This window comes from Trichomycterus rosablanca, chromosome 10 (assembly GCF_030014385.1).
Source record: "Trichomycterus rosablanca isolate fTriRos1 chromosome 10, fTriRos1.hap1, whole genome shotgun sequence".
NCBI classification, from domain to species: Eukaryota; Metazoa; Chordata; class Actinopteri; order Siluriformes; family Trichomycteridae; genus Trichomycterus; species Trichomycterus rosablanca.
In genome coordinates, this window is record NC_085997.1 from 36038660 (window position 1) to 36063803 (window position 25144).

Genomic DNA, 25144 nt, shown 5'->3' on the forward strand with positions numbered 1-25144 from the left:
TTATTAATATTAAGATGATTAATTTATTACATTTATTGTTATTATAATTATATAAATTGTAATTTTATGATTATTATTATATTTATTTTTCATGATTATTATTACTATTATTATCAGTCGGCTGTACGGAGCTTGTTTTGAAATGTTTTGCTTTTCGTGCTTTGTGTTCGTTCAGGAAGATCAATCAGACTGTTTCAGTCAGATCTGAAAAGCAAATAAACACACACACACACACACACACACACACACACACACACACACACACACACACACACACACACACACACACACACACACAGAGTTTCCTGGAAGTATCAAAGGTCATTTGTTGAAACAAACGGTGTCAGAGTTCTGATTACGTACGGAAGAATGTTTTATATTTTACTCTCTCCAACCTGTGTGTGATACAATAATGACTGAAATATTACGTCATTTACGTTATTACAATTCTAACATTAAATCTTCTGGGTCATAAATATACGGACAGCAACTTAAAACATTTATTTGGTCTCTGTGCACATGTACATGGAACAGTCGTCAACTGCCAAGGTCGGAAAAGAACTCAGACAGTCACCCTGTGCTTAAAGGAAATGGGTCCGGGTGGTCAGATGTAGTCCAAGAATCATCAAGGAAAAAAGTTGTCATAAAAACAGAGCCACTGGAATGTGGGTGTACACAGTCAAGCAAGCTTTACGTCAGTGTGGGCGTGGACGCTTTACTGTAAGACTGAATGTTGTTGCTGATCTAATAAGCAAAGTGAAAGTACAGGCTTTAAGTGTTCCTGGTGATAGAAAGCTTGTTGGACAGTGGACAGTCAGCTTCTAATCTAACTAGTTTTTGCTGGTGCGTGGATTACAGTTAAACTGTCCACAGACGAGCAAGCTTTTGGGCCATGGGCTTCTTTCTTGCACAGCATCCTCCAAGCCAATGGGGATATGAAGCTTGCATGACTGTGGACAGTGTCGCCAATGTTTCATCTTCACATTTCAGGGCAGACATGTCTTGTTTTGGTGTATTTTGATCTTTCCTCACCTTGGCAAATGCACCACTGTTCCATGCAGCCTGTGGGTTCTAAAGTCCACGTTCTGTACAGAGCTTCCTGGACTTTCTCACCATGATGCTGCTAGCACAGTTCAGTGGTCCAAATTGCTGATGGGTGGGCTGAACTTTGTGCACCTGTGGTGATGTAAAGCTTGCTCGACTGTGGACAGTGTCACCTGACTTCCACCACAATGGCCTGTTTTGTATTGTGGTGATTGGAGTACTTCTGACCATTTGGACATATTTTCTCTCCAAATAAAAGGACGGTTGGAGGTTGGAGGTTTTTCCTACAGACCTTGACAAAGAGACAACTGTTCCATGTACTTGTAGTAGCGTAACCAACCTTGCCCTATTTATATGGACACAGAAAAGTCAGCCAGCTTAGTTGATCATTATTAATGATGATAGATAAGAAGGACACGGCACAAAGCCATGACATTCCGGAGCATCATAAAGCTCGCTCGACTGTGTACAGTGGGTTATAGCAGTTTGTAATTTTTACATTTGACCAAACAGGACAAATCTCCCGGCCTGAGGTGCCAGTCTGGGTTTTATTTTTGACCTTGACAAAGAGACCACTGTTCCATGTACTTGTATTAGTGTAACCAAGCTGGTCCTATTTATATGGGCACAGAAAAGTCACCAGCTATGGATGATCATAATTAGTAATGAAGGATTAGAAGTCCAGAGCATTATAAAGCTCGCTCGACTGTGTACAGTGAGTTATAGCAGCCTCTGTTTGCCTTTTTTTTTTACATTTGACCAAAAACGTGTGAGTTTGGGTTTAATTTCCACCTTGACAAAGAGACAACTGTTCCATGTACTTGTAATAGTGTAACCAGGCTAGCCCGATTTATATGGGCACAGAAAAGTCACCAGCTCTGGATGATCATATTTAGTAATGAGGGATTAGAAGGACACATAAAGCTCGCTCGACTGTGTACAGTGGGTTATAGCAGTTTGTAATTTTTACATTTGACCAAACAGGAAAAATCTCCCGGCCTGAAGTGCCAGTTTGGGTTTTATTTCTGACCTTGACAAAGAGACCACTGTTCCATGTACTTGTATTAGTGTAACCAAACTGGTCCTATTTATATGGGCACAGAAAAGTCACCAGCTGCATATGATCATAATCACTCACTCACTTTCTTAACCTCTTATACAATTAGGGTCATGGGGGGGGGGGTGCTGGAGCCTATCCCAGCTTTTCAATGGGCGCAAGGCACACAGTAACACCCTGGACGGGGCGCCAGTCCATCGCAGGGCAGACACACACACACACACACACACACACACACACACACACATTCACTTATAGGGCAATTCAGTGTCTCCAATGAACCTGGCTGCATGTTTTTGGACTGTGGGAGGAAACCGGAGCTCCCGGAGGAAACCCACGAAGACACGGGGAGAACATGCAAACTCCACACAGAAAGGACCCGGACCGCCCCACCTGGGGATCGAACCCAGGACCTTCTTGCTGCGAGGCGACAGTGCTACCCACCGAGCCACCGTGCCGCCCTGATCATAATTAGTAATGACAGATTAGAAGGACACGGCACAAAGCCATGACAGTCCAGAGCATCATAAAGCTCGCTCGACTGTGTACAGTTATACCTGGGTTTTATATTTATGGAACAGAGGTGTCAGTTTGGGTTTTATTTCCACCTTGGTGAAGAGACAACTGTTCCATGCGCTTGTAGTAATGTAACCAAACTGGTCCTATTTATATGGGCACAGAAAAGTCACCAGCTACAGTTGATCATAATTAGTAATGAGGGATTAGAAGGACACGGCACATCGTAAAGCTTGCTCGATTGTGTACAGTCACACCTGGGTTATATCAGCTTTTATTTATGTTATTTATTTACATTTCACCAAACGGGGAAAAAAAAACAGAGCCTGAGTTGTCAATTTTATTTTTCAGGTTTTATTTCTGACCTTGACAAAGAGACAACTGTTCCACGTACTTGTATCAGTGTAACCAAATGTGCCCTATTTTTAATGGGCACTAAAAAGTCACCAGCTAGAAGGACATGGGACGATTGTCCGTACCGGTGATCCGTACAGAGCTTCTTAGTCTTTCCTACACTAGAGCCTTGGTTATAGGGCTGGGTATCGCCACTAATTTCCTGGATCGATTCGATTCCATTCACAAGGTCCCGATTCGATTTTCGATTCAATTTCGATTCAACACATTTAGGCATATTTGAGTTACATTAACAGGTTTTGTTTAAATATGTACAGATGTTCAGAGAACGAATGTGATAATTGTACAAAGAACACTCATTATTAATAATATTTGTGTATTTTGTTTACATAAATAATTAATCCAAAACAGAAAACAGTAACATTCATTTTTTATTATTATTTTATATGTCTGACACGCTACAACATTGTAAATGTAAACATACACCTGGCTGTCGAACAGCTTATGCCAAGTTTATACTACACGACACTCTGATTAGCACCTGGTCGCTGTAATGTTCACACTACACGACTGATCGGTGATGGGGGGTTTTACATCTACACCATCTATCACCAGGGAGAATCACAGGCGAGCTTCTCTGCTCTCCAAAACTACGTTCTGTCACAAAAACACACGTGAGAAGTGACGAAAGGTTTAATGATACCACGTCCAAACATGCACATCAACAAGTAGCCAGAGATGAAAGTTTGTGCGCTGATGAAATAAATGAATCTGAGTGGATTTGGCAACACGAGCAGCATGGCTTGTTCTATAGTGAGTTGGAGGTTAATAAATATTTAGTTTTGTAGAGAACGATCAGGTCAGAAATACTGTAAAACTCACGTGTGCTGATGTATTCTGATAGAAACTATATTGCGCTCCACCACCTGTTTACAACCTCTCCCCTGTGTTTCCCCTCGCCGTTTCTCACATCGATCGAGAGCCGAGTTTTGATCGCAGAGCGAACACCGAGTTCCTCCCGAATCCAGCACCGACCCGTCGCCGAGCGAAAATCAGTGCAAAAAGTTGTGTAGTGGTCATAACCTGAGCTTCTGCCGTGCTGAACTGATGTGCAGGTCAGATCTCGTTGCATGAAAAAACACTGGCTGGTCACGCGAAATGAAAGAAGGTAACGGATTTCCGAGTGCACCGTAAAAAGGGGCGTATTTAAAAGATCGATCTCGCGTTTATACGAATCGATATCGGATCGTTCAAATAAAGATCGATCCGAATCGAAAAATCGATTTTATAAACCCACCCCTACCTTGTTATATGGGCACAGGAAAGTGACGAGGCTTCAGATTACATTCGACATTCTGCACCATCGTATGAATCGTTAAAGTTGCTGTGCTGGCAGATGGGTCCGGGCGAGCTGACCACTACTGTGTCAGAGGGGCGTGTCTGTAATTTTTGGGACGTTGTTGGAGTAGAGCGAGGAGTGTGTGTGTGTGTGTGTGTGTGTGTGTGTGTGTGTGGAGCTGAAGTATTTGGTTGTAGAGTGTGTGTGAACTCGTCAGACCGAAGGAATGCATGCATGCATTACTGCTGTATTCATGCTTTATGGAGCATTGTGTGTGTGTGTGTGTGTGTGTGTGTGTGTGTGTGTGTGTGTGTGTGTGTGTGTGTGTGTGTGTGTGAGACAGAGAGCGAGCGAGCGCGCTGGCTGATTCAGATCCGGTTCTTCCTGTCGGTTAAGCAATACTCGTTTGTTCCTGGGCTGCATGTGTGTGTTTATGTAGAACCTGAGTACACAATGCCAGGCCGGTTCGAGGCGGGTGGAGGTGCGACGGCTTACGAGCATGAAAACACACACGTAGGAAACGTGAGTGCGAGAGCCGTTCTGGAGATCCTCTGGAGATCCTCTGGAGATTCTCTGGAGATCCTCTGGAGATCACGTTTGCTGTGGAACGTGGGCTTGATGCTTTGATTTATCGCCACTAGATTCTCTCTCGCTGAACCTTTTGTTGTTGTCCAGAACGATGACATCAGCCCCGATGTCGTCATCACTCGGCGGTCATTCTTAATCCGTCGCTCAGCCCGGTGTGGGCGTGGCCGCTCTGGCCTTCAGTGCTCATTTACATACGAGTGTGTTTTCCTTTCTCTCTCTGTCCGTCTCTCCACTCAGCCTTTCATCCGTCCGTCCATCCAGACCGGTCCAAGGGGCGGCACGGCGATAGCTATGGTCAGGAAAGGGTTTCGGAGGTATTCAGGACTCCACTGAACCACAATGAGAGTCGTTTTCTTCAAATGGAAAAAATAGAACAGCAGAAAATCTACCCGGGAGTGTCTGACCTGCTTAAGTTTGTTTAAAGGTGGAAGGAGCCCAAAATTCATCTTGTGTTACGCACAATTAGTATCACTACAGAATGGAGCACAGCAGACCACGACGATATATTTCCAAAGAGCCGAAAAGAAAGTTGAACTATAGCAGTCCTCCTAGCAGGTTCCAGAGATATTTAGGACTCCACTGAACGACAATGAGAGTCATTTTCTTCAAATGGAAAATATAGGAAGGCAGAAAATCTACCCAGGAGTGTCTGACCTGCAGCAGCAGCGCCTCTTACTGTCTGGTTGGGTGGTGGAGGAATACAGAGAGTGTACTGGTGGTTGGGTGGTGGAGGAAGAGAGGAGGAGAGTGTAGTGTGATCCTCCGTACGCGCCGAGAGCCTCTGTAAGAATCCGTCGCTGGCTGGTGTTGGTTAGTTACTGGAAAGTAATCGAAGGTTCAAGGGCAGCGGTAGCTCAGTGGTTAAGCTCCTGGACTAGTAATCAGAAGGTTGTCGGTTCAAGCCCCACTGTTGGGCTCCTGGGCAACGCCCTTAACCTTCATTGCTCAAACTGTTGAGCATGGCCCTCAGCCCTAAATTGTTTTGATTGTATTCGGTCACAATAGTCTCCACTAAATGCCACCAATTAATGCGTGAACATGCAACCAGCAGAGGCCGCCAGAGTATACCAGGGAATTGAGTATGTCCAAATCCAGGAACCAATTTGAATTACAGTACAAGGTGACAAAAGGTGAAGCTTTGCCCCACAGTTAAACTGTCCACAGACGAGCAAGCTTTTGGGCCATGGGCTTCTTTCTTGCACAGCATCCTCCAAGCCCATGGGGGTATGAAGCTTGCATGACTGTGGACAGTGTCGCCCATGTTTCGTTTGTTAAGGCTTCACCTCGACACATGCAGTAGGTGGATTGGTTTCTCAGACCTGCCCCTATGATCGAATGTGTGATGCATTTTGATGGACCCACTGTGACACCGAGCAACAAGCCCTATTAATCCAGGTCATATTATAACCCCCCATACAGAAGGGTGCAGATTTTAGAGGGGTGTAAAATTCGGGATGGGTGCTACACACAATTAGGATCCTGACAGAATGGAGCACAGGCTTCATCTCTGATATCCAACCTCCATACATGTCAGCATGTCGATCCCCCGAAATACCCTCTCAAGGCTGTGTGTGTGTGTGTGTGTGTGTGTGTGTGTGTGTGTGTGTGTGTGTGTGTGTGTGTGTGTGTGTGTGTGTGAGTGGAGGGTCCGTCCACTGGCCTTGAATAGAATTCGAGTCACTTCCTGTCCCTCTCTTCGGTCCCCTCACACACTCGCTCTCTTTTGTGTCCCTCTTGCCTCTCAATTCGATCCTAAATATACACGCTACACACACACACACCCACACACACACACACACACACACACCGCCTCTGTTATTGCATACTTGTCACCCTGAAAGAAAGTTGGAATATGTGAGTCAGGAAAAGATTCTGATGCCATTTAAAGTCCGACGTTATATAATCATCTAGAGACGTAAATACTCGTTACTACACTCGTCACACCACTCACAGTCCGGCTAAAAGTTTCTACAGGAACACTATACCTATGTAAGAGCTGATAAAAAGCGGTCAGGAAAGGATTCCAGAGGCCCTTAGGACTCCACTGAACGATAGTAAGAGTCATTATCTTTAAATAGAAAAAAATAGAGCTGCAGAAAATCTACCCAGGAGTGTCTGGCCTGCTTAAATTTAAGTAAAGGCCAGGTGACAAGTCATCCAAGTCCCAGAGGAGCCCAAAAAGCTGAAGAAGACAGTTGCAGAAGCACTTAGGAAAGGGTTCCAGAGGCTAGAGCGTCATTATCTTTAAAGGAAAATATAGAACAGTAATAAATCTACCCAGGAGTGTCTGGCTTTCTTAAGTTTGATTAAAGGCCAAGTGACAAGTCATCCGAGGTCCAGAGGAGCCCAAAATTCATCTGATTTTGACTGAACGATATCAGCTGATTGTTCATGGACAGGAAAAGGAGAAGGACATTTCCAAAGAGCTGAAAAAGAAAGTTGCAGAAGCAGTTAGGAAATGGTTCCAGAGGCTATTAGGACTTCACTGAATGACAGTGCGAGTCATTATCTTTAAATGAAAATATAGAAGAGAAAATGTCTGGCCTGCTTAAATTCGATTAAAGGCTGTGTAACAAGTCATCCGAGTCCCAGAGGAGCCCAAAATTCATCTCATTCTGGGTTCCAAAGGCCTTTAGGACTCCACTGAATGAAAACGAGAGTCATTATCTTTAAATAGAAAAAATAGAACAGTAATAAATCTAAAAGGAGTGTCTGGCCTTCTTACGTGTGATTAAAGGTTAAGTGACAAGTCATCCGAGTCCCAGAGGAGCCCAAAATGTATCTGATTCTGACTGAACGATATCAGCTGATTGTTCATGGACAGGAACAAGAAAAGGACATTTCCAAAGTGCTGAAAAAGAAAGTTGGACTATAACAGTTAGGAAAGGGTTCCAGAGGCTTTTTGGACTCCATTGAATGACAACGAGAGTCATTGTCTATAAATAGAAACAAATAGAACAGTAATAAATCTACCCAGGAGTGTCTGGCCTTCTTAAGTTTGATTAAAGGCCAAGTGACAAGTCACCCGAGTCCCAGAAGAGCCCACAATTCATCTCATTCTGACATCAGCTGATTGTTCATGGACAGGAACAGGAGAAGGACATTTCCAAAGAGCTGAAAAAGAAAGTTGGACTATAGCAGTCAGGAAAGTGTTCCAGAGGTATTTAGGACTCCACTGAATGACAGCGAGAGTCATTATCTTTAAATGAAAAGAATAGGAGAGTAGAAAATCTACCCAAGAGTGTCTGACCTGCTTACATTTGTTGAAAGCGTCCCAAAAGAACCCAAAATTCATCTGATTCTGACTGAACGATATCAGCTGATTGTTTATGGACAGGAACAGGAACACTATACCTATAAAGGAACCACGGAAATTTACTACAAGCTGAAGAAGAAAGTTGGACTATAGCAGTCAGGAAAGGGTTCCAGAGGTATTTAGGACTTCACTGAACAACAATAAGAGTCGTTTTCTTCAAATAGAAAAAATTGAACGGTAGAAAATCTACCCAGGAGTGTCTGACCTGCTTAAGTTTGTTGAAAGCGTCCCAGAAGAGCCCAAAATGTATCTGATTCTGACTGAACGATATCAGCTGATTGTTTATGGACATTAAATCCGTGTTCTTGTTGTGACCAGGCAACAGAACGTTATTTGAGTTCAGGATTAGACGCGTACGGGTCGTCTGACTTTCTAATGTGTGTGTGTGTGTGTGTGTGTGTGTGTGTGTGTGTGCAGTATGTCTGGGTACAGATATGAAGCTGGCCCTGCCGTCCAGTTTGGAGAATCATTATGAGATGTTACGACTGCTTTACACCGGCTGCCAGGTCGTCCATGGCAACCTGGAGATCACACATCTACAGGGAACGCCGGACCTGTCCTTCCTGAAGGTGAGTGACCGTTCGGGCGGCCTGTCCGTGGGTGCACAAACTTTTGAGAGAAGTCTGTGCTCGACAGTGCATAACACGTACATCCAAACTATCCAAAACAGGTCGAAGTATAAACTATACAGCCAAAAGTATGTGGACGCCTGACCATGGGCTTGTTGGACACCCTATTCCAGTGGTGGGCAAACTATGCCAGTACCCTGCGTTTCAGTTAATTCCACTAGATGGCGTACTCCAAACACTACCCACCTTCACTAAAGTCTATCGTCTCTACACACAGATATACCCCCCACCCCCAATTTGCTACTGGCCCGGCCAGTCTTGTCAAATTTTAAAACCCAGTATGACCCTTGAGCCAAAACGTTGGCCCACCCCTGCCCCCTGTTCCAGAACCACGGGCATTAACGAGGAATACTTTGGGATTGGGGAAGAACATATGTGAGGTGAGGCACTGATGGACCTGGCTTACAATCCTTACAGTCGTGCTACAACAGGAAAGGGTGTGGCTAAAACACCTGAGCTGAGCTAACAGGAGGGGTGTCTACATACTTTTGAACATATAATGTACTTATAAATATAAAGCTGTAATGATAATGGAAGGTGCTTGAATTCATTCTGGTGTTCATCAAACCACCAGTAATGTGAGCAGTATGTACTGGGATGGTATTTGCACCAGAAGGTGCACCTGGTCCTGTAAAATGGCCTCAAAGCAAACAGATCTAACGATTTCTATCAGATGCTGCTCGTATCATTACGGCTCTTCCAAGGTACCAAAACTTGACAGCAGACATGGTGGGTCCAAAGCATCCTTTGGCTGTCCAGACAACTAGTGCTCAGAGATTCCAAGTTTACTGATCCCTACACCAGGGGTGTCGAACTCAAGGCCCGCGGGGGCAAATCGGGCCCGCCACGTCATTTTATGTGGCGAGAGCTTGAAAGACGTACGATTGATGTGATCAGGGGCGTCGTAGTGGGGTGAAAAGTGGGACTGAGTTACCAGGGCCCCAAGTCGGGGGAGGGCCCTTGAGGAGTCTGGAATTTTATTTTCCTTTAAATATTAATATCATTTAAAGATCACAATAAATGTTGCTAACTAATGTAAATGTAATGTTTTGGGTAAATAAATCGGTTGATTGATGGATTGACTTAGCCCACATATAGTGTCTGAGGACAGGCACCCTCACCCCTTGCACGAAATGGTTTAGTCCGCCTTCACCGGGCCAGGCGCATTTAATTTAGCGTTCATTCTGCTGAAGCGGCAGTGCGCGCTGTATCCGTGCTGTGCAAGACGATGCCCAATAAATCTAAATCCGGTTTTCAGAAAAGAAAAGAGAGACAGGAAAGAGAAAAAAAGAAATGTGGGAAAGCAACTGCTAACGAACTTCTTTCCCAAGAAAGGTGAGCGCAAATGTGAAAGCAAATAGCCCAAATTAAATAAACTCCTGTGGTTATAAAACGCTTCAACACCACCGCGACTGTCAGTGCTAAAAACTGCATAACACAACATTAGAAATAACATGATGCTTTATCTGTAATCTGAGGTCAACTCTAAATAAGTTTTTGTTTGCATAGCCTACCACACCATTGCAATAGTATACTAATTCGAAAATTTATTTAATATTTATTATTGGGCCATAACATAATTAGGCTAATAGCCTAACTTGGCTCAGTGTCATAGGTTCATAAGGATAGGCTGACAAATGAGTAGCAAAGTTAACTTGTGGAACGCATGGCACTCAGTTTCAGACACTGTTACAGAGGGTGATGCAGGAACACACCCCTCGTCTTCTCATTTCAATGTTTAGCACTTTGTTGAAGTCTGTTTTCCTTTTGCCTTTTTTTAATGAAAAATGACTAGTGAGTCAAGTTTTGTTTATCTTTTTTTGTAAAGAAAGACTTTTTTATTAATGTGGAAATCTGAAATGGCATTTTTATTTTATGTAATAAATAGGCTACTTGATAAAAAGCTGTTCTCTTCAGTTCTAGCTTTTAATCATTCTGCAAGTAAAACAGAATGTGAAGTCTTGTGTGATTAGGCTATTTTACATTAATGTGTGGTTAGATAAGTAGACTGGTAGTAAGCCCTTGTTGTTGGATAAGGGGGGGCTGGGGTGAGGCTGGGGTGAGGGGGGCCCATGGGCACTGCTTTTGTGCATAGGGCCCAGAATTTGGTGCTACGCCCCTGGTTGTGATGGTTCGAGTAGTTACAGAGACGCGCTTATAATTTAATGGGACACCTGCACGTTTAAGCGGCAACCGTTGACATCGTAGTCATGGCAACTAACGTTGACTTTGCTAAGAAGCCTTGTCACTTTTACGTGTTAGCGGGAAAAGAACGCGAGGTGGCGTAGTCAGTAGCGTAAACGATAATAAATAGACGTTAATTCTCTTACAGTCCAGTACAGAAGCATCGTCTGCAAGTAGCAGACGTTTATATTCTCAGTTGTTTGTGAATGTTTAGCGAGTACGTTACAGCGTTTCAGTTACAAATTTACCGTAATTTCGTAACTAAATACGGTTGTTATCGTTACTATAGTAATTCGTATTTTTAAACACAATGCTAACTTGTTAGCGCTATTTTACGTTTGGTTACATTTCATATTGTACTAACACAGTGTAACACTGTAACTACAGCTGTGTGCTTGTACTGTATTAAGTTTTTTATTGTTTTTATTGTTTGTATTTTGTAGTTTTACTCCATTCTGCTGCACACAGTGTATCACACAGCTGGGAAGCAATTAAAACCGACCTAACTGTATTTTGGAGGGTCTGTCTGTCTGTTTAACTGAGAAAGAGGGAAAAATTCTTAGCGAGGGCAGAACGATCGTCTTAAAATACACTGTAAAATCGTACCTAAACTGCATCTCCCACAATGCATGCCGATTTTGTGACCCGCAAAGTGATCGCATCCCACCACTAGTGGTAAAGAAGGACAATATAAATGTAGATATACGTTATAAATATACAGAATAAATTTGGCATTTCGACACCAAACACAGAATTTAGCCTCCAAGAAAAATAACACATTGTCCAAGATTTAAAAGGCGACTTCAATCACAGCAAAATACGTTACAATTGACCCTTTGAGGGCCACCGTAATGCAGATGTGGCCCTCTGTAACAGTGAGTTTGACACCCCTGCTCTACACTAACGTCTATTTTTAGCTCTTTTGCTTTGGAAATGAAAACGCAGCTGAACTTTCTTCTCGTGCGTCTGCAGGAGATCGTGGAGGTTCAGGGCTACGTGCTGATTGCTCGCGTCTCCGTGTCCGTGATTCCTCTGGAGAACCTGTGCATCGTCAGAGGCAGTCAGCTCTACAACTCCAGCTACGCCCTCGCCGTTCTGGAAAACTCCGGCATTACACAGCTCCGCTTCAGGAGCCTCACCGGTAAACGTCTCATCTGCAACTGAATTTCTGCAACTGTTGTTTCACTGTGACTGAATGATTGGAAGACATAAATCTCTGGTTCTGTCTGAAAACTGAACTCGGTGATTACGGCAATTAAGTCACCACAGTTTTAGCTTACTAAGCTAACACAGTTAGCCTCAGGCCATTCAAACCGACGGGCAGAGGCGACACAACCAACCGCGACTCTGACCAGGATGAAGTGCGCTACCTGACTCTGTGATTTGTCTTTTTCAGAGATTTTGCTGGGTGATGTTTACATCTTGGATAACCCAAAGCTCTGCTTCCCCAACCCTCAGAAGATCGACTGGAGGGACATCATGGCTGTTCAGGATCTAAATGTAAAGCTACAGCATCTACAATCAGCAACATCTCAGTGTGAGTATGAAGTAAAAATGTTCTCCACGTGTCTGTGTAAGACGTGCGAGTGAGGTGAACTGGTAACTACCGTTCCTGTCATGAATGTAACCAAAGTGTGTAATGCATGACGTAAAATCCTAATAAATAAAATGGGAGGAATATGTGAAGCAAAGTGTGTTCCTCCATATACAGTGTATCACAAAAGTGAGTACACCCCTCACATTTCTGCAGATATTTAAGTATATCTTTTCATGGGACAACACTGACAAAATGACACTTTGACACAATGAAAAGTAGTCTGTGTGCAGCTTATATAACAGTGTCAATTTATTCTTCCCTCAAAATAATTCAATATACAGCCATTAATGTCTAAACCACTGGCAACAAAAGTGAGTACACCCCTAAGAGACTACACCCCTAAATGTCCAAATTGAGCACTGCTTGTCATTTTCCCTCCAAAATGTCATGTGACTCGTTAGTGTTACTAGGTCTCAGGTGTGCATAGGGAGCAGGTGTGTTCAATTTAGTAGTACAGCTCTCACACTCTCTCATACTGGTCACTGAAAGTTCCAACATGGCACCTCATGGCAAAGAACTCTCTGAGGATCTGAAAAGACGAATTGTTGCGCTACATGAAGATTGCCAACACCCTGAAACTGAGCTGCAGCACAGTGGCCAAGATCATCCAGTGTTTTAAAAGAGCAGGATCCACTCAGAACAGACCTCGCGTTGGTCGTCCAAAGAAGCTGAGTCGCAGGGCAGTGTTCCAGCATGATAATGACCCCAAACACACCTCTAAGACGACCACTGCTTTATTGAAGAGGCTGAGGGTAAAGGTGATGGACTGGCCAAGCATTTCTCCAGACCTAAACCCAATAGAACATCTTTGGGGCATCCTCAAGCGGAAGGTGGAGGAGCGCAAAGTCTCGAATATCCGCCAGCTCCGTGATGTCGTCATGGAGGAGTGGAAAAGCATTCCAGTGGCAACCTGTGAAGCTCTGGTAAACTCCATGCCCAGGAGAGTTAAGGCAGTTCTGGGAAATAATGGTGGCCACACAAAATATTGACACTTCAGGAACTTTCACTAAGGGGTGTACTCACTTTTGTTGCCGGTGGTTTAGACATTAATGGCTGTATATTGAGTTATTTTGAGGGAAGAATAAATTTACACTGTTATATAAGCTGCACACAGACTACTTTTCATTGTGTCAAAGTGTCATTTTGTCAGTGTTGTCCCATGAAAAGATATACTTAAATATCTGCAGAAATGTGAGGGGTGTACTCACTTTTGTGATACACTGTATATATTCTATACTCACTGTCCATTTTATCAGCTCCACTTATCGTATGCGTTGTTTGTGTTGTCTGGGTCGCGGTAAAAATCATGGACAAAATGTAAGTCGGTTAAAAAGAAGGTGGCCTAAAAACCCTGGCCTTACCTAAGCCTAGCCTGTCCAGCCTAAAGTCTCAGAACGGTGATCGGTAATTTGTCAGATTTCCCAATATTTTACTAATAAACATTTAATATAGCTCTGTGAATATTGGGGAAGCTTCAGGATTGTACAGCGGTACCTTGATACTCAACGTCAGTTGGTTCTGGGAGTGGCGGCGAGTTTAACAGACATTGAGTTTTTAAGGTATTTTAAGGTATACAGAATGAAAATGGTTGAATATACAATAGCAAAGATGCTCAGAATTCAGAATCGATTCCTCATGACCCCGTGTCGTCTTCCTTCAGGTCCTCCTTGTTTCAGCTCCTGCAGCTCCAAAGCATGCTGGGGATCCACCGGTGACGACTGCCAAACACGTGAGCTCACCTGTGTTTCGATAGCTGTTTTGAAAGCAAGAATTTAGAAGTATCAAACACGTCTACATGTCGGCGTTTTTCTCTGCGTTTGTGTGTTCAGTGACGAACGTGCGCTGTACCTCCGGCTGTAAGCGCTGCAAAGGTCCGGACGCCAGCGACTGCTGCCACGTACAGTGTGCCGCCGGCTGCACCGGCCCCAGAGACTCCGACTGTCTGGTGTGTTTGTACTCGTATTCACTCTGTCATTAAGTACTGCTGTGTTTTAATGTCCAGACTGATATTGTGTTTGGAATTTTAAAACAATGAATCACCCAGTTTAGTCGCATTCAATTACTCGATCGTATTTCATTTCCTCTACTGCTGCAGACCTCCACTCCTGATCTGGATCAGTGTATGTATTGGTATGATTGCTCTAAAACTGTGATGCTCGGTGCCTCAAGGAGCCATAAAAATGCTCCTGCCAGCAGGTCTTCATGGTGAAGGACATATAATGTGTTTTTAACAGTTCGGCAGCAGCTGATCATGCGAGTTGTAGGATGGTTGGACCTACAGGACTTAGGACCTAACAGAGATCTGTTTATAGTAGATGAAGGTGGAAGGGAAGAAGCTTAGCATCTCTTGACATGCTAGTTCACAGTAGCATGATGAAGTTTATGTGTCGTCGGTCAATAAAATGTGTTCACGTTGTGCTTTTGTTTCCTCTTGCAGGCTTGCCGTCACTTTAACGACAGCGGGACGTGTAAGGACAACTGTCCTCCTCCCATGTTCTACGACTCCATCACCTTCCAGTCCAGGCCGAACCCCAACAAGAAGTTCAGCTTCGGAGCCACTTGTGTCAAAGAGTGTCCAAGTAAAGTCAAATTTTTAATCTATCGAACCTTCGTTTTAAATGTGCATTAAGAAAATCAGAGTGTGTGGGGCCTGGTAGGGGTCGCGGTGGTGCTGGCCCCACCTGGGAACACTATATGTGATACAGGAATGAACGACAGGGTGCACATTGTTCTCAAGGAGTCACTCACTCACTCTCTCACTCACACACTCACTCACTCTCTCACTCACTCACTCTCTCACACACTCACTCACTCACACACTCTCTCACACACTCTCTCACTCACCCACACACTCACTCACTCTCTCACACACTCACTCACTCTCCCACTCTCTCACACACTCACTCACTCACTCACTCACACACTCACTCTCTCACTCACTCACACACTCACTCACTCTCTCACTCTCTCACTCACTCACTCACTCTCTCACTCACTCACACACTCACTCACTCTCTCACTCTCTCACTCACTCACTCACCCACACACTCACACACTCACTCACTTACTCACTCACTCACTCTCTCACTCACTCACTCACTCACTCTCACTCTCTCACTCACTCACTCACTCTCTCACTCACTCACTCACCCACTCTCTCACACACTCTCTCACTCACCCACACACTCACTCTCTCACTCACTCACCCACACACTCACTCTCTCACACACTCACTCACTCTCTCACACACTCTCTCACTCACCCACACACTCACTCACTCTCCCACACACTCACTCTCTCACTCACTCACCCACACACTCACTCTCTCACACACTCTCTCACTCTCCCACACACTCACTCACTCACTCACTCACCCACACACTCACTCTCTCACACACTCTCTCACTCTCCCACACACTCACTCTCTCACACACTCACTCACTCTCACACACTCTCTCACTCACCCACACACTCACTCACTCTCCCACACACTCACTCTCTCACTCACTCACCCACACACTCACTCTCTCACACACTCTCTCACTCTCCCACACACTCACTCACTCACTCACTCACCCACACACTCACTCTCTCACACACTCTCTCACTCTCCCACACACTCACTCTCTCACACACTCACCCACACACTCACTCTCTCACACTCACTCACTCTCCCACACACTCACTCTCTCACTCACTCTCTCACACACTCACTCTCTCACTCACTCACACACTCAATTCAATTCAATTCAATTTGCTTTATTGACATGACAAATTTACATATTTGTATTGTCAAAGCTTACATTAGTATATATAAATATTTGAAAAAAAGAACAAGTATATACATAGAAAAAAAATGGTAATAAAATATTCATTATGTAATTAGACAATTATTCACACAAAAAAAAAGAGAAAATATTACTGTGTGTGTGGTGGGTGTGTGATGTGTGTGTGTGTGGTGTGTGTGTGGTGTGTGTGTGGTGTGTGTGCGGGGGGTGGGTGGGAGGATGATCTGGTGTTTCACTCACTGTCCCGGAGTGTGTGACACTCCTGTACATATCTGGCTGCGGTGGAGGCTGATGGTCCCTCTCCTAATATAATGGCCAGTTTCTCGCTGTCTGTCAGCGTTCTGAAGCCGCTCACCTCTCTTCCAAACTGATCAAAATATTTGTGTCTAATTGTTGTGTATTTTGGGCAGTTTAGAAGGAAGTGCACCTCTGTCTCAACCTCACCTGTCCTGCAGTGACCACACAGTCTCTCCTCTCTGGGGATCCAGGACTTTTTTAACCTGCCTCTCTCGATGGCCAGGCTGTGGTCACTCAGTCTGTATTTGGTGAGAATGTGTCTCTGCTTCGTATCTCGGACAGTGAAGAGATACGTGGCCAGGTTGTACTCATGTTTTAGGGTCAGATAGCAGTTCAGTCTGTTTTGGGATTGAGTTTGGGTTGTCCAATGTTCCAGATAAGTGTTTTTGAGGTGTTTGATAATTTGGGTGATCCTGATTGGTGTTTGGGAAGCAGTGCTGGTCAGAGAGTTAGGGTTGTTAGGGGTCAGAGTGTTGGGCAGTCTCTGGACCAGCTGACACAGGGGACTCTTTTCAGGGTAGAGCTCTTGGGATAGGAGTGCCTGAAACTGCAGGCTTGTTGTGGGACTGGATTTTAGGTGCATCCAGAATTTAAGGGCTCTTTTTTTAATATTAATAATTAATGGGTATCGGCCTAATTCAGCCCTGCATGCGTTGGTTGGGGTTTTTCTTTGTACATGTAAAATCATTCTGCAGAATTCTGCATGCAGGACTTCAGTGGGATGCTTGTCCCATCTAGTGTAGTCATGATGACTGAGTGGACCCCATACTTCACTACCGTATAGCGCAATGGGCAGGATTATACTATCAAAGATCTTTAACCAGATTCTAATTGGGATGTCAATCTTAATGAATTTGTTTTTAATTGAATAGAGGGCTCTGCAGGCCTTCTGTTTCAGTGCATCCACTGCCAGACCGAAGCCTCCTGAGGCGCTGATTTTGAGCCCCAGGTAATCATAAGAAAGGGTGTGGTCTAGGGCGGTGTCTCCTAGATTAAAAGTATATCTGCTTTCCTGAGATCTGGCTTTCTTTTGGAAGATCATGATTTTAGATTTATCAGGATTTACTGTCAGGGCCCAGGTCTGACAGAACTCACTCACTCACTCACTCACTCTCTCACTCACTCACTCTCTCACACACTCACTCACTCACCCACACACTCACTCTCTCACACACTCTCTCACTCACCCACTCACTCACTCTCTCACTCACCCACACACTCACTCTCTCACACACTCACTCACTCTCTCACACACTCACTCACTCACCCACTCTCTCACACACTCTCTCACTCACCCACACACTCACTCACTCTCTCACACACTCACTCTCTCACTCACTCACACACTCACTCACTCTCTCACTCTCTCACTCACTCACTCACCCACACACTCACTCTCTCACTCACTCTCTCACTCACCCACTCACTCACTCTCTCACTCACTCACCCACACACTCACTCTCTCACACACTCACTCACTCTCTCACACACTCACTCACTCACCCACTCTCTCACACACTCTCTCACTCACCCACACACTCACTCACACACTCACTCACTCTCTCACTCTCTCACTCACTCACTCACCCACACACTCACTCTCTCACTCACTCTCTCACTCACCCACTCACTCACTCTCTCACTCACTCACCCACACACTCACTCTCTCACACACTCACTCACTCTCTCACACACTCACTCACACACTCACTCTCTCACACACTCTCTCACTCACCCACTCACTCACTCTCTCACTCACTCACCCACACACTCACTCTCTCACACACTCACTCACTCTCTCACACACTCACTCACTCACCCACTCTCTCACACACTCTCTCACTCACCCACACACTCACTCACTCTCTCACACACTCACTCTCTCACTCACTCACACACTCACTCACTCACTCACTCACCCACACACTCACTCTCTCACACACTCTCTCACTCACCCACACACTCACTCTCTCACTCACTCACCCACACACTCACTCTCTCACACACTCACTCACTCTCTCACACACTCACTCACTCACCCACTCTCTCACACACTCTCTCACTCACCCACACACTCACTCACTCTCTCACACACTCACTCTCTCACTCACTCACACACTCACTCACTCTCTCACTCTCTCACTCACTCACTCACCCACACACTCACTCTCTCACTCACTCACCCACACACTCACTCTCCCACTCTCTCACACACTCACTCTCTCACACACTCACTCACTCTCCCACACACTCACTCTCTCACTCACTCACCCACACACTCACTCACTCTCCCACTCTCTCACACACTCACTCTCTCACACACTCACTCACTCTCCCACACACTCACTCTCTCACACACTCACTCACTCTCTCACTCACCCACACACTCACTCTCCCACTCACTCACACACTCACACACTCTCTCACACACTCACTCTCTCACACACTCACTCACTCTCTCACTCACCCACACACTCACTCTCCCACTCACTCACACACTCAATCACCCACCCACTCACCCACCCACTCTCTCATTCACTCACTCACGCACTTACTCTCTCACACACACACCCACTCTCTCATTCACTCACTCACTCTCCCACTCACACACTCACTCACTCTCTCACTTACACACACACCCATTCACTCACTCTCTCACTCTCCAACCCACTCACTCACACACTCACTCTCCCATTTGCCCACCCATTCTCTCATTCACTCACTCACACACTCACTCTCTCACCCCCACACACACCCACTCACTCACTCTCTCTCACTCTCTTACTCACACACACACACCATTCACTCACTCTCTCACTTTCCCACTCACTCACCCACTCACTCGCCCACCCACTCTCTCACCCACTCACTCACTCGCTCACCCACTCACTCTCACTCACTCACACACACACTCACTCTCTCACCCACACACACACCCACTCACTCACTCTCTCACTTTCCCACTCACTCACCCACTCAATCACCCACCCACTCTCTCATTCACTCACCCACACACACACACACACTCACTCACTCTCTCACTCACACACACCATTCTCTCACTCTCTTACTCACACACACACCATTCACTCACTCTCTCACTTTCCCACTCACTCACCCACTCAATCACCCACCCACTCTCTCACTCACTCACTCGCTCACCTACTCACTCTCACTCACTCACACACACACTCACGCTCTCTCTCACACACACACCCACCCAGTCACGCTCTCACTTTCCCACTCACTCACCCACTCAATCACCCACCCACTCTCTCATTCACTCACTCACATACTCACTCTTTCACACACACACATCCACCCACCCACTCACTCACTCACTCTCTCACTCACCCACTCACTAACACGTGGGCATAAATGTAAAGTTGGCGTTTTCTTGCCCCCTCCCACACACACTGTTTTGGCAGAGCTTGCTTCAACATTTTGAAGAGTGTCTGTGGAAATTTGTGCCCATTCAGTGAAAAAAATGTAAGGTCAGGGACTGATGGACAAGTATGGCAGGCTTGCAGTTGACGTTCCAGTTCATCTTAAAGGTGATCCATGATATATGTGCCATGCTGGAACAAAAAACGGCCTTCCCCAAACTGTAGCCTCACCATATATACACCATACACTATTGTACACCATATATATATAAATATTAGCAATGAGTGAGGCTAAAACAACTGAACTCGGTCACTATGAGTGGTGTTCTCATACTTTTGGCAACAGTGTGTGTTCCTTCCACCCAGCATTGCTCTTCCTGTCTTTCTGTAGAGAACTATTTGGAGATGGAGGTGGCATGCACCATGGTTTGCCCCAAAGCTAACTTCGAGGTCATCAGCAAGGAGAATGGTCAAGAGACGCAAAAGTGTGAGAAGTGTGAAGGAGAGTGTCCGAAAGGTACGAGTGCACGTGGTGCTTCTTCTGACCATCAGAATGTTGCTAGAGCAGTTGGCTTAGTGGTTGAGGTTCTGATCTATAGACCTGAAGGTCAAGGGGTCTGACCCCTGCTCTAGTTCGGCCCTTGAGCATGGCCTGAACCCTCAGCGATGGAAATTTGGAACTGCTTCATCTAGCTGACTCCTGCTCTAGCATCTTCTTCGATGGTTCCAGATGTGGAATACAATCTCGCTACTGTCTGTTATCTGCTCTACCTAAAATTGAACAAGCAGCAAACGCTGTTGTCCTTCCTCAGCATGTTATGGACTCGGGATGGGAGGCCTCCAGGGCGTGACGGCTGTGAACTCCACCAACATCGACTCCTTCCAGGACTGCAAGAAGATCTACGGCAGCCTGGCTTTCCTTCCACAATCCTTCCAAGAGTAAGTTTGCACCCCTTAACAGGTTTGAATATGAGACGAATCTACATTGGTGTGGAATAAGCGTCAGATCCAGTCTGAAAGCTTCACATGTATCTGTGTTTATCTGGATTTTTCTCCCTGTTTCACTTTTAAACTTGTGTTACAGCTCGAGCTTCTGAGAAATTGTGAAAATCACAATCAGCTTCTCCCAGAGTCTGAAACACTTATCGTTAAAAAAAAGATTCTCTGTCCTGGCATTGGTCCCACAACGCAGGGTCCGCTCTTGTGAACAGTCTTCTCCATTTGGCGCGGTCTAGGGTCCTTGAGTGTTCAGTTGCAAGGCTGTTCGGGCCACTGAATCTGCCTTGCTCCACATGACGTGTCCATACCAGCGCAGCCTCGCCTCTCTCATCTTCACTTGGATAGGGGCGAAGCTCAGACGTTTCCGGACGTCCTCGTTGGTGATGTAGTTCCACCTCTTTAGCCCCAGACTCCACCTGAGCATCCCCATCTCCATGACATGGAGGACTTGCTCGTGTCTTACAGATGCTGGCCAGCACTCTGTGCGATAGAGGGCCACTAGGCGGACGACGTTCTTGTATATTTTGGCCTTAAGATGATCGGGTGTATGGCGGACGCAGAGCACTCCTGTGACTTGGTGCAACCAAGAAAAAAATAAAGCTTGATGTGGTTTTATGTAGTAAAAGAAAGAGACAGGCGCACTAAACTTCTCTTCATTATTACTGCTCATAAGTTCCTCCACTAATGAAATTCCTCACTCGCTGTTTTAGTAAAATAAGTCACGTTAAACGTTGTTCGTACGGCCTGAGTTTCTTTTACCGTCTCATATGAAACAGTTCGTCTCATTGGAGGAGCTCTGAAAAGGTCAGCGGCAAACTGGGTCAAAGTTCAACCACATTCTATAGGAAACAACGACACAGCCGATGCAGAAGTTGTTTTGCCGCTTCTCATGTGAATGCGCCCTGGGAGGGTTGCTCAACAAGGAGGGTAGCGCCAGTAAGGGCATCTGACTTAACAACAGCCGCAAATCAAATATGCATAAACAGGGCATTAAGGTATTGGACTAGTAATCAGTTACCGGTTCAAGCACCACCACTGCCAAGTTGCCACTGTTGGGCCCCTGTGCAAGGCCCTTAACTCTCAAAAAACGATCCGCTGGTGTTTTAAACCATAACCAGTTCACACAGTTTACAAATACCTACCAGTATCGCCTTCCTCACTGCTGCTGATTGACTAGAACATTTCTCCCACAGCGATCCCCTCCGAAATATTTCTGGCCTGCAGCCGAGTGACCTTGAGGTGTTCAGGAATTTGGAGGAGATCACAGGTAGGTTTTTTTATGCACTCGTTTAAGAATCGAACAGAGGTTCAGCTGCTGGATCAACTTGTTTGTTTACATTTTTCTATATACTCTGATCAGCCATAACATTAAAACCACCTCCTTGTTTCTACACTCACTGTCCATTTTATCAGCTCCACTTACCATATAGAAGCACTTTGTAGTTCTACAATTACTGACTGTTTCTCTACATACTTTTTAACCTGCTTTCACCCTGTTCTTCAATGGTCAGGACCCCCACAGGACCCCCACAGAGCAGGTATTATTTAGGTGGTGGATCATTCTCAGCACTGCAGTGACACTGACATGGTGGTGGTGTGTTAGTGTGTGTTGTGCTGGTATGAGTGGATCAGACACAGCAGCGCTGCTGGAGTTTTTAAATACCGTGTCCACTCACTGTCCACTCTATTAGACACTCCTACCTAGTTGGTCCACCTTGTAGATGTAAAGTCAGAGACGATCGCTCATCTATTGCTGCTGTTTGAGTCGGTCATCTTCTAGACCTTCATCAGTGGTCACAGGACGCTGCCCACGGGGCGCTGTTGGCTGGATGTTTTTGGTTGGTGGACTATTCTCAGTCCAGCAGTGACAGTGAGGTGTTTAAAAACTCCAGCAGCGCTGCTGTGTCTGATGCACTAATACTAGCACAACACACACTAACACACCACCACCATGTCAGTGTCACTGCAGTGCTGAGAATGATCCACCACCTAAATAATACCTGCTCTGTGGTGGTCCTGTGGGGGTCCTGACCATTGAAGAACAGGGTAAAAGCAGGTTAAAAAAAGTATGTAGAGAAACAGATGGACTACAGTCAGTAATTGTAGCCCTACAAAGTACTTCTATATGGTAAGTGGAGCTGATAAAATGGACAGTGAGTGTAGAAACAAGGAGGTGTTGATCAGTGTACATAGACAACAGAAACAACTTTCCTAAGTAAAGTATAAGAATAAAGAATAAGTGAATAAAAGACAGATCACAACCTTTCCTGTCATGAACATGGTCCAGGGGCAGACATGGCATTAAAAACTAAACACTAAACTCATGTAGATTTACATATTTATTAGAAGCCAATGCTTACTTGGGCTCATTTTCTTTTCTTCCTCCAGGCTACCTGTACATCGATGCGTGGCCGAAGAACCTGAGCGATCTGGGTGTGTTCGAGAATCTGACGGTCATCCGGGGACGAATGCTCTACAAGTAAGATGTAAACTGGAAAAGTTCTCCTGCTTTTAGGCCCCCTTCCCCCCCATCTCCCCAACAGCCTCCTCTCTTTACAGAGCAAACACAGAACCATTTTATTTCTACAGGGTGTCCGAATATAAAAAATAGCACATCGGTACACATCACATGCGGCTGTGTGTTTGTTCCTGCTCATTTTCTGGGAATGTGTGCACTGTGTAGAGACCTGAGACCCGTCCAGGAGGGTCACTGACTAGCACGTGCTTCTTTCCACCTCTGTGAAGCCACTGCATTCTTACAGAAATTCTCTGTATTACACAACAAAACAAGGGCGCTCAGGTGGCGTAACGAGTTCAAATCTCAGCTCTGATACCGGCAGGCTGGGCGACTACACGTACAATGATTGGTTCATTCGTAGGGAGGGTGCCGGAGGGGATTTCTCATACCTGATGCAGTTATGACCTCTGCTGGAGGATCGATGGCGCTGCACAGAGACGATTGATAATGGGATTAGGGTGTGACTCCAGTGGTGTATAAAGTACCTGAAGTCCATACTTGAGTAAAAGTACAAGTATCTTACCAGAAATTTACTTTGATAGAAGTATAAGTCACCTTTTAGAATATTACCTGAGTAAAAGTCTAAAAGTCTCTGATGTTTAATGTACTTAAGTATCAAAAGTAATTTGATATTAAATGTACTTAAGTATTAAAAGTAGAAGTAAAAGTAAATGCTGTTAGTATAAACAGAAGCAGTCATTTTGAAAATGATGAAGATTGTTCTTTTAAGCCTGTAAACCACCTTAACAACCTTTTTCTTCCTTCCATCTGAACATGATTTGTGCCAATTCATGATTATAATCAGCTGTTCACATCACCTATTTGAAATCACATCATTATTTAGTTTTTTTTTTTTTTAACCTTATTACTAGCCCTACATTTTCCTGTTCCAACTTTTTAAGAATGCGTTGTGGGCTTAAAATGCATGTTTATTAAGAATTGTAGTGAAGTTGACCAGACAAAACACGAAATATTTTGGGTCCATATAAGATGGAATAAGAGTCGATGTAAATGTAAAAAACACTGCATCTATTTTATTTAAATTTTTTATACTGTCACATTTTTTATTTAGGTTGTACATTCAAGTCATAGATACTGTATACATCCCAATAACCAAAAACAACAGAATTTTGGCAGAATTAATTTGAAGCAAAATTTTAACAAAACGTGGCACTTTTAGCACTTTAATGATCTGCTCAACCATTAGTTTAAATCGAAATATATGGGTAAAATAATCTGTATTTAAATAATCTTTTTTGGGCCGTATCTACTCCCTGATTGACGTGTTAAACTCAAAAAATATTGGTATTCTTATTTTAAGAAAACACCATATCTAACTTATGTGTCAACTAGAAGTCTTGTTGAGACCATTAAAGGGTTAAAGATGTGCTGCATGTTCCTCAACACCATGAATCTTTCCTCTGTCGGTGTAATACAGAAGTTATCTGAGGAAATATTTGTCTGTAGGTGAGTTTTTATAAATAATGGACACGTCTTCATGTCTAATTTAGTGAAACATTTTATTTGTGGTT

The 25144-nt window shown here is 44.7% G+C and overlaps 1 protein-coding gene across 1 annotated transcript in view; it reads left to right on the plus strand.

Moving 5' to 3' along the window:
* The window catches only part of erbb2 (erb-b2 receptor tyrosine kinase 2), a 54423-nt gene that overhangs the window by 3346 nt on the left and 25933 nt on the right, over positions 1–25144 (plus strand). The window contains exons 2-11 of the mRNA XM_063003250.1: positions 8632–8783; positions 12000–12168; positions 12424–12564; positions 14285–14353; positions 14454–14569; positions 15062–15203; positions 20487–20612; positions 20908–21034; positions 22288–22361; positions 23483–23573. Coding sequence (XP_062859320.1) covers positions 8632–8783; positions 12000–12168; positions 12424–12564; positions 14285–14353; positions 14454–14569; positions 15062–15203; positions 20487–20612; positions 20908–21034; positions 22288–22361; positions 23483–23573 — 1207 coding nt within the window. The remainder of the gene's footprint in view (positions 1–8631; positions 8784–11999; positions 12169–12423; positions 12565–14284; positions 14354–14453; positions 14570–15061; positions 15204–20486; positions 20613–20907; positions 21035–22287; positions 22362–23482; positions 23574–25144) is intronic.